The sequence below is a fragment of the Phyllobates terribilis genome, unplaced genomic scaffold (genome assembly GCF_046119375.1).
Source record: "Phyllobates terribilis strain yellow unplaced genomic scaffold, ASM4611937v1 Scaffold_8240__1_contigs__length_31688, whole genome shotgun sequence".
Taxonomy (NCBI): Eukaryota; Metazoa; Chordata; class Amphibia; order Anura; family Dendrobatidae; genus Phyllobates; species Phyllobates terribilis.
The window spans coordinates 17,776-28,263 of record NW_027370980.1 but is presented as its reverse complement, the minus strand read 5'-3'; the positions used below and the strand labels follow the sequence as shown (position 1 = coordinate 28,263).

General features: G+C 35.0%; 1 protein-coding gene across 1 annotated transcript; it reads left to right on the top strand.

Annotated features, from left to right (window-relative positions):
• Positions 1 to 3,451: 3,451 nt before the first annotated feature.
• On the top strand, positions 3,452 to 4,885 carry LOC141252134 (uncharacterized). The gene is given in 7 exon segments (XM_073670470.1): positions 3,452 to 3,502; positions 3,504 to 3,689; positions 3,692 to 4,087; positions 4,089 to 4,152; positions 4,155 to 4,206; positions 4,294 to 4,419; positions 4,741 to 4,885. Coding segments are annotated over 7 exon segments (1,020 nt in total).
• Positions 4,886 to 10,488: the final 5,603 nt, after the last annotated feature.

The window sequence follows — 10,488 nt, the reverse complement described above, 5'->3', positions numbered from 1 at the left end:
CACTTGACAATGACTTAAAAGCAGCCAAGAGAGGCAGGACGAGTTAATGACATATAGGTGATTGCTTGGCCAAATGCACACCATGAGAAACACTCATGTATAAATATGGGGTTGGTTTCTCGTGGAAATACAATGAGGAGTGGACTACGAGTCGGCTTATATACTTTGTAAACAATTGTGTACTTAGTATACTTGTGTAGGACGAGATATAAGTTTTTAACCTTGTAATATGTAGCTATGTTTGGTATGGAGCTTGTTTGCACGCACATATAAGGCGGAGAGGGCTAGTATTAGGGGATTTTGCCCATATGTGGGTCTTTAAGGGTGCTATTTGTAACCGAGTTATTTCTATAGAGCCACTCTATTGATTCCTTTATGTTGTTCATGAATTTTGTTTTACTTGATCGACTTGAAAGTTGCTTCTGCAACTCTAGTGAGAGGCAGGGTTGGTATTATTAACATATGTATGTACTTTTATCTTTTGGTCAATCTATAGTATAGTCTTTTCTCTTTTAAGAAAAATTTATCAATACATGTTTTGTATTGATAGTATTTGATGTATGTTATAAATTTAATATCATTCAAAAATCTGTTGTGATGAAAAATAAAAATAAAAACATTTGAAACTTTATATGTAAAAAAGATGTGAATTATTCATTACCCAGGGAATTTATCTGATATGAAAGTAATATCTACAATATTTAAAAATATTTTATACTTTAAATATTTAAGTGCTTGATTTATTTCATCATGCTTGTGCTGAAGTATACAAATGTTTTCCCCGGTGCAAAACATCGCTTAAGAACAAAACGGCACTTGATCGTCATAAATTCTGTAGAGTTTATGTTTGAACTTTAGAAGGGTCCTTGAGTTTGATGGGGTAGGGATGATGTTGTTTGCAATTGCACCCAAAGTCAATATTTCGTTTTCAAGTTCTAAATATGTTTTGTAATATTAGTTTATTCGCGCGCACGCAATATCGAATTATGATATAATAATTGAAAGGATGCGGTTCGGGTGCAAACAACTCTTATGGTGTAAGATGAGAATAAATCTAACTCGTCGACCATTTCCAGAAAATGCGAGCCGGAAGCCCAAAAATGCATATCGGGGGCCAAAAAATGCATGTTAACAAAAATGCATGTTGGAGACCTTTTTATGCATGTATATTTTGCATGCAGTTTTAACACATTAGCATGCATTTTTTCACATAACCATGCATTTTTCTCACATAAGAATGCACTTTCATTTTTAATCAAAATACAAGTTTATGTGTTGAGAGTGCACGCTTATGTGCGAAAAATGCACGATTACTAAAAGTACATGCTAATGTGTTAAAAAATAATGTCAAATATAAATGCTTAAAAGGGTATCCGGCGTGCAATTTAATTGAGATGCATTTTTGGGCCTCCGACATGCATTTCCATTGGCATGCATTTTTGTACCTCTGACATGTATTTTTGGACCTCCGACATGCATTTTTTCTTCTCATTTTATACCGTAAGATTTGTTTGCACCTAACACTTTTCCTAATTAAAATTCCTTATTTAATAATAAAATGTTTAATATCAATTATAATCATAGTTTCCCCATCTAAATATAAAAAACAATTTCGTGTCCAGTTTGAGTAAACGTAAGAAATATTTTAGTACTGGGATTAAGAGTGGGACATTAACCTACCATGCATTGTCACCACTTGGAAATATAGTGGAGAAATGAACTTTATTAATAGACTCTTTATAAGAAATTAGGATAATAAATATAAATTTATAAAATTAATATCTAAATAGGGAATACAAAATATTTATTAATATAAAATTATACATTTGAAAAATAAAAATTTATAAAAAGTTGAGAAGTGTAAATAACTCAATCTTTTTTAAATATTACTCAATATTCATAATTAGAATTTAAAAATATCTATTAAGATAAGTTATTGTAATTAAATATTCTACATATATTTATTCTTTGTATAGTACTCCTTCCGTTCCTATATGTAGTTCCATATTATAGTTTGCACAATATTTAAGAAATATCAATATGTATTTATAAGGGAGAAGAGAGATAGAGAAAAGATATTAATGACATATTATTGGATAAATAGAAAGTGAATTAAAAAAAGAGAAAATGTATTAGGTGAAGAGAAAATCTGTGTTAAAAAAAATAAAAAATATTACAAAGATTTTTTAAAATAAAAATATTTTTTTGATACGTTAGGAAAGATAACAACTATAAACATGGACGGAATGGGTAATTTTTAAAGCTTTGCATACCACCACACAAATTTAATTTTAGCACATATTCTCTTTATATATAAGATATTAAGTAATGTAGGCTCTCCAATTGATTGGAAGTTGTTCTTACTAATTCTCTTCTAACATTTACAATATTTATTTTTCTGAAAATAATTTCTACTAGTAATCAAGTTACATATAAAGTGTAAAGTAGACTAATTAAATGGACTGGAGATACTTTATTCTCCAAAAATATTCATATTTTGTTTGAGCGCCCAATATTATCCAATTATTTAAATGATCACATCTGCTTTCTTCCACACTAGTCTGCCCTTGTTCTGTTCCTCCCTCCATCCTCATTTTTCTTTTCTTTTTTTCCATTTTTCCATTTTTCAGTTTGAGTTGAATTTTGCAACCTTTTCCTCTCTCTCCAACTATAGGACCTATGTTTTTGTTTTCCTCCCAAATTATATTCCTTTTCATTGGTTTTGAGGCCGATGGGACTCAGACACTCAGTGCTACTCCCTCCGTCCCATAATCTTCTTCCCATTTCATTTCTTAGCACTATTCATCTTCGTAGAGAATCTTCTCTATTTCTCTCAATGTATATGGAAAAATATAATCATGTGTAATCTTGTTTTATTCGTCTTAACGAGTACTTTAACCACATATAATTTTACGATTTTTGATGACATATATTTAAAGATATTTAGAACATAAAATGTTTCTCAGTAAATGAGCCCAAAAGAAATGAGAAGAACATTATGGGACGGAAGTAGCAATTCAAAAGCAAAAGCTAGATTGAAGAGATAAATCAAAGAGCTGTTACAGTGAGTTTTCTTTTCTTTTGGCCGCGTGAAGAGTGTAGCTAAGCCAAAAAAGTCTTGTCGTTCACACCTCCCAAATCTTTCAGATTTCAAAGCCATAGCCATGGATGACTTCAAGCAACAGAATCTAGGGTTTCACTGCAAAAAGGGTCTCAACTCCTGTTAACTCCATAGCCAAAAGGTATGTTCTTTCAGCTGAAATTTGGAGGGTTCTAAGCTTGATCTCTTTCTGTTTTTGTTAGCTAGTGTATACAACTTATGTCCTTTATTTTTGTGGGTGTTCGATTTCTATGCAGTTACAAAAATCTTTTCTTTGTGATGCACTCTTTGCCTGTTGGGTTAGAAGCAGTATTTTAGGGTTCCCAACAATTGGTTGATTAGTGCTATAAGATGGAGAGAATTGAAGAAGCTAATAGAGCAGCTGTTGAGAGCTGCCATAGGGGTACTTAGCATCTTATCCCAACCTCAAGATCAAGCTCAACAGAGAGCTTTAATGGCGGAAACTGACCAATCAGTGACCAAATTCAAGAGGGTGGTGACTCTTCTCAACAATGGTATAGGCAATGCCAGGTTTAGGTCGACGAAATTCAGGCCCCCTTTTCCCCAAAACCTCTTCCTTGAAAGCCCATTAGTTCTACGCCTGACGAGTCAACTAAACAGCCTCTGCAACTTCTACAAACAAGCTTAATTGAGTCTAGAAATCAAGAAAACGTTCAGCAACTGGAAAATCCTCTCTGTATTTGAGCAATTACCCATCTCTCGATTGAGCTCAAGTGAAAATCTCTGGTTCAACCCCCTCATTACCAGTTAATGCAGAAACAGCAAGATCAGAGGCTAATGCTTCAAGGGCAGCCGTTGAAAAATCCAGCTGAGATTTGGTATCAAAAGAACAATGGTGGAATGAATCTAAACTTTGACAGCTCTACTTGCACTCCTACTATGTCATCTACTCGGTCTTTTATATCTTCATTGAGTTTGGATGGAAGTGTGGCTAACTTCGATCATGGAAATGGGTTTAGCTTAATTAGGGGCAACACAATCTTCTGATCAGAATTTGAGTCAACATAGAAAGAAATGTACTTTAAGAGGGCAAATGGAATGATGAGATGTGGGAGTAGTGGAAGATGTCATTGCTCCAAGAAAAGGTTTAAGACATAAAAGATTAATGATCTAACCTTCAACTTTATCTAAGAAACATTGGATAAATTTTTGTGTGCAATTTTGTTATGCAGGAAACATAGGATTAAGAGATCGATTAAGGTTCCTGCCATAAGTAACAAGGTTGCCGATATCCCACCGGACGAGTATTCATGGAGGAAGTACGGACAGAAGCCAATTAAAGGTTCACCTCACCCGAGGTAAATAATTATTGATTCTTAGTTTAAAAGTTATAGTTAAACAATCGGTGCTTAGTTAAAGTAGAGAATCCTTGCCTTTTCCAGCTCTATTCTGAACAATATGTGCTATGTTTTATGCTGGAATAAATATATGGTCACCAAAGTGAGAAATTCTTCGATAAAGGCTTCCTGATTTTTAATGGAACATTTATGGCTTTTTGTAAGTTGATGCTATACCCTTTTTTATACCTATTCTGAGCATGTTTTGTCATTCCATTTTTGTGATACTTATTTGAGGTATGGTGGGGAAATCATTTTGTCCACAAACAATCATATTTGCAGGGGTTACTATAAATGCAGCAGTGTGAGAGGGTGCCCAGCAAGAAAGCCGTAGAAAAGGTGTTTAGATGATCCAGCAATGCTAATTGTAACGTATGAAGGAGAACACAGTCATCCTCGTCTTCCTTCACAATCAGCCAATGTATGATTTGTATTTGCAGCTCTAAGAACTGGTTAGGTGTACTAGGGATGACTTCATCTGATTTCCTGTACATAGCTTTCGGTGAAAGTAAGTTGCTTGATAATCGGCAAATAGATTTTTAGTAGTTTTGGGATTTCAGGATTAGTCTTTCTGTTGTTTGGGTAAAAAAAACGGCATTGTGGAAGAAGAATAGATGAAGAAAAAATTGGGTGGGTTTTATATTATCTTTGTTCTCTTCTAGACGAGAAAAAAACTCCTAGGTTGAATGTGTTAATTTGCAAATGTAATATCTTTGTTTGGCAAGTTTGTTGGTTGCTGCATCATTTGAGGTAAAGATATGAATATATCATGCATGTTATGTTATCCTCTTTTAGAGGGGATATTACATTTTAGGGAGATGATTTTTTCTCCACTCCTGAACAGAGCCAAATTCTATATATAGATGTTTTTTCAGGAGAGGGACCAGTGCAGATTCCCTTGTTTTCCCCATTATCTTGTCTGCAGATTTGTGAATGATTGACCTAATAAATCAGCAATAATGTTGGGAGACCTTTTTTGTGATGTTGTTCACATGGGTTATTGTTTGATCATTTAGGGAGTGATTTGAATTAGAAAAGGTGTTAATAGAGGAATGGGGAGTTTGGTTTGTTTGTTGAGAAGACCCACTTAACCAAAGTGCTATTTTTTTGCTTGTTATAATGGATGATTGGTTGGAATTTGATGAGGAACAATTGAGGGCCTTGCAAGGCATGTTTTACTTTTATTATTTCTTTGATCTACTTTTTGTCATGCTTGCTTACTCAGACTATCATCACATTCTAACCAAACGCCACCTTAATTGAATCGGTGTTTAGTGAAAATAGGAAGCTACAGCTACTGAGCTAGATCACATATTAAGATTAGATCTTACCTACATATTACCTATTGCTACCTTGTTAGTAAGGTTGGAAAGTTGAAACGAGTAGAAAATTGAATTAGTTTTAACTTGTTAGTAAGGTTGCAATCTTGAAGATTGGTGTTAGTTTGTCAGAGCTTTATTAGTAGAGGTTGGTTCATCCATTTTTCTCACTTTTACTAGGAGGCAAAGTACGATGTTGGTAATTAACTTCTCTTACTTTTGATTTTTCTTCAGATATTCATTTGTTAACTAGTTCGACGAGTAGAAATTATTCTTGCTTTTAGACGACGTAGGTGGTAAAGTGTGAGCAAATGCTGCCTCTCCTTACAAAAATACAAGAATTGTTTTTTTTAACGTAAGTTACAAGATTTAGTTAAGAGTACCATGAAGCTGAGATTTAGTAAGCGTATAATTGTAATTGAGTATGATGGTAAACTGAGTCTTCTACTTGTGAGTTGTGAAAGTGACTCTGATTGGATAATGAGTGCCCAAACATATTACTCTTTGTATTAGGCCCACAATGCTGAAGCTTTATTGGGCCTAAAGAGCCTAACGATATTTTATAAATTGAACTTTTATAATGAGAGATTATCCAGGTGTCATGTGGATTTTGGCGGAAACTGAAGTTGAAAATTTTACAAGTGCTAAAAATAGTAAAATTAGTAGATAAAAGTCAACCTAAATACTACTCCATCCGTCCCACAATGATCTTCCCATTTCTTTTTGCGCATTTGTCGAGACGAGTTTTCTATCGTAAATATCTCCAAATATACATTAGTTAAAAATATAAATTTTTGATATTATTAAAGTACTCGTTGAGACGAATAAAACAAGACCACCCATGACTATGTTTTTCCATATATATTGAGAGAAATCGAGAAGATTCTCTACGGGTATGAATAGTGACAGAAAAAGAAATGGGAAGATGATTATGGGACGGAGGGAGTAGCAGTAATTAAAAGTTTGTGTTAACAGAGGACATTCTGAGTCTCTGACCTTGTATTTCCAAAAGAATACAAATAAAAAACTAACCATGACATTAACACCAGTAGAAAATCTAATTGGTTGACTAAACACCTTGTTACACCTTCCAAAATCATACCAGATTCTTTGTTCTTCTCGTTCTTGGCATGAGAATTAACAACAGAAAACAGTCCTATTTCACTATTCTCACTATCTTCCATATACATCTTTTAATACATCAGCACAAGATACACCTTAGATTGCTACATCTTGCAAAACTTTTGCCACAGCTATGAACTCTCTTCCATCTCCTAAGCGATCTTTTTTCCATCTTCCGAAATTTTCAATTCTCTTTAATCTCCATCAAAATCTTATGAACTAGATCATTAGGATCACCGCCTCGTGCAATCAACTCACTTGCTCTATTCCCTTTCCCTTGCTTGCAGAGACTACTCAGAATCGAATGCAATGTCATGGCATTCGCTTGAACTCCATCATCAACCATTTCACGGTAGATCAATTTAGCTTCTACCCATCTCCCAGACAAGCACAATCCATTAATCAATGAAGTATAAACAACCACATTCGGACAAATTCCCCTACTTTTCATCTCCAACAGCAATTCCTTGGCTTTAATCATAAGCCCAGCTTTACAAACACCATCAATTAGACTACCATAGGAAACTAGTGTGGGACCGAAACCAAGTTTACCATTCAGCATTTCTCTGTGTAAATCAAGTGCTGCTGTTGAGTTTCCGGCATTACAGAGGCCAGTGATTAGAGTAGTATAAGTAATCACATTTGGGTTAAACCCTAATTGAGTCATTTTCTTGAACAGCTTCGATGCTTCACCGATTTTCTCCTCTAAACACAAACCCTTTAACAAAGATGTGAATGTGATTGTGTTTGGGGTAAATCCTTTCTTCAAAATTAACCCAAATACTGAAAACCCACAACCACTCGCCAGCTTCAGATTGCAGTAAGAGTTTAGCAAGATGTTCAAAATGAAGAAATTTGAGGGCCATTCAGAAGAAGAAGCAAAGTTCTTGTAGCAGTATATAGCTTCTGGGTAATTCTTGTTCTTCACAAGTTTACTCAAAGAATGAATGAGAGATGAAGTGGTTGGCAGGGAATCCGGTTGTATCGAGCCATTAGAGCAGCATTTCGCTTGATTAGCATCAAATTGGAGCGAATTAGCAGAATCTGGCAAAGATTTGGCGAGTGCCTTTTATGATTAGATATTGGGGAGGCCGATTTGGGGGAAATTAGCGAGGAGAGGTTGTGAAAATTACCTTTGTAGGAAGCAGAAGAAGTGCGTTGAACTCTCTTTAGAAGAAGCTGATGAGGAGAAGTTGAGGAAGAAGAGGAACCAATGGATTTCAGAGCCGCAATCTTGGTCTGAAAACGCAACATGACAATCCCAAAATCTTAGGGCAATGCCCAAATGGAAACTGTAGATCAAAGTTCCAACAGAAATAGGCACATTTCACAAGTTCACTACCTATTTTTTGCAATTAGATATTTTAATATTTATTTAAATGGTTTATATATCTATAATACTTTTATCAACTTATACTTTTTGCTAAAATTAGCAAAACAGCAAGGCATCAGATAGATGAGAAGTAAGAAAAAAAAAACAGAAAGAGGGAGAAAAAACTGAATTACATGGAGTATATTAATTTCGTTCCCCTTAATTAGGAGTAGCACCACTCATTTGTTGGTTTTTCAACGGAAATTCGATTATGTTGGAAGAAAAAAGCGTCCTTGGCTTGGTCTTCTCTTCGTTGAGAAATCTGATTCCTTGCACTAATCAAACTTTCTATTCCTAGTTTTCAGGTCATAATGCCACCATTTTTCGCTCTTTCTTCCTCCACTTCGCAAAACAACACCAGAATCAGGTACTTCATTTCTCTTTTCTTCTCTGCATAGACTCATTATTACCTTTCTTCTGAAATCCAATTGCAACCTGCATTCTGTTGGCATGTTGACCCTTTTTCTGATTCTGATCAGAGTAACTTTTCTGCCATTGATTTCGCATGTTTGACCCAAATAAGGTATATTACCCATATTGCATTTTCGTTGTTGCATTTTGATCAATTCTGGGATCTGGGTCCATGTTTATCTGTTATGAATAATGTGTACGGTTAGAATTTTCCTGCAATAGATCATATGATTTGGTAGCCCGTTTCAGATCCCTATTATCTAAGCTGAATTTCCATTTTCTTGCATTTTGTGGTCAATTTTTTTGACATTGTTTTCAGGATGCCTGGAAAACAGACCTTCCATGTTGAAGTAGACAATGATTTGAGAGGATGTATAATCTTATTGAAATCAGTAGCCTGTGAATGGCTACTCATCTTCTTCATACTAGTAGACGCCGTTTACCTCTACTTCCTAAAAAAGTTCGCCAAGTACTGCAACCTCCAATTACCTTGCATGCTATGTTCAAGGCTAGATCATATATTCGGCAATGAAAAGCTTGATTTCTACAAAGATTTGATCTGTAACGAACACCGTTCTAAGCTTTCATCTCTAGTCTTCTGCCATAACCATGGCAGCCTAGCTGATGTTCATGATGTTTGTGAAGAATGTCTATTATCTTTCGCCACCAAAAAGGATTCGAGTCCGGAGATATACAAGTTCTTGATAGGGAAATTGGGGCTTGATGGGCTTAGAAGCCCAGTTTCTGATATGGATTTTTTCCATGGATTTGTTAGTGTTAAGTCCTGTTCTTGTTGTAATAAGCAATGGAGGTGTAGGCCTAATGTACATAGATTGGTTAAATCACAGTCTTTTGGATCAAGATGTTCTAAACCGGATAATATTCCTTTGCCTACTACGCCGAATCAGAGGCTTCTGAACCGGGGAAATGCTGTGTTGAAGGCTAGAGAGAGGCTATTTTTCAGTGTGGCTGAGTCTAACTCCATTGTTGAAGGTGGAAATAGTAAGGTGAAGGTCTCATTTGATCGTGATCAATGTGAACAAGGTGCCGGTTTTTCGTTTAAGAAGCAGTTTGAGGAGAGATTTAAGACCAAGAAAGTCATTTCCCCAACCAATACACAACAAGCTCAATGTGAAGTAAGTTCTAATGAGAATGGTCCTTCATTGGGCCAAAATTTGAACTCATCAAGAGGAATCATTGAAGCACCTACAACGCCGTTAAATAAGAGTAAGTCACATTCTCCATTGTGCTCTTTTAGGCCTCGTTTGGTATAAACTTTCGGAAACACAAATAGAAAGGAAACAGGTCTAAACTATTTTCACGTCATTGCTTGTTTATTAAAGTTGTGTAAAAGTATTGAGCACATTACAAGATGGGCTTGCAACTCCCTTTGAGTTTATAAAATAGATAAAAGGAAAATGAATAAAAAAAACGGGATGCGTCATAAAAATCATGTGAAAATTATCTTGGTTCTTGTGCTAGGTTTTTTTCAAGAACTAAAGACATTGATCAACACAAATATAATCATGCTCTTAGACAGGGACACTTGTTTTTTTCCCAGTTTCGACATGCAAATACCAGAACACTACTTCATAAATCTTGATATGAAAATGGTCCAGATTCTTTTTATTTCCGGAAAGTTATACCAAACAGGACCTTAATGTAAACTCTGTTTTAAGTCTAACAAATTCTTTTCTGTATACTGATGTATAAAGAAGAGGACAAGGTAAATGGCGAATCCGAAACATGGGAAGCTTTTGATCTTATAACTCCCAAGAATGGACAAGGAGAAGACTATGATGACAA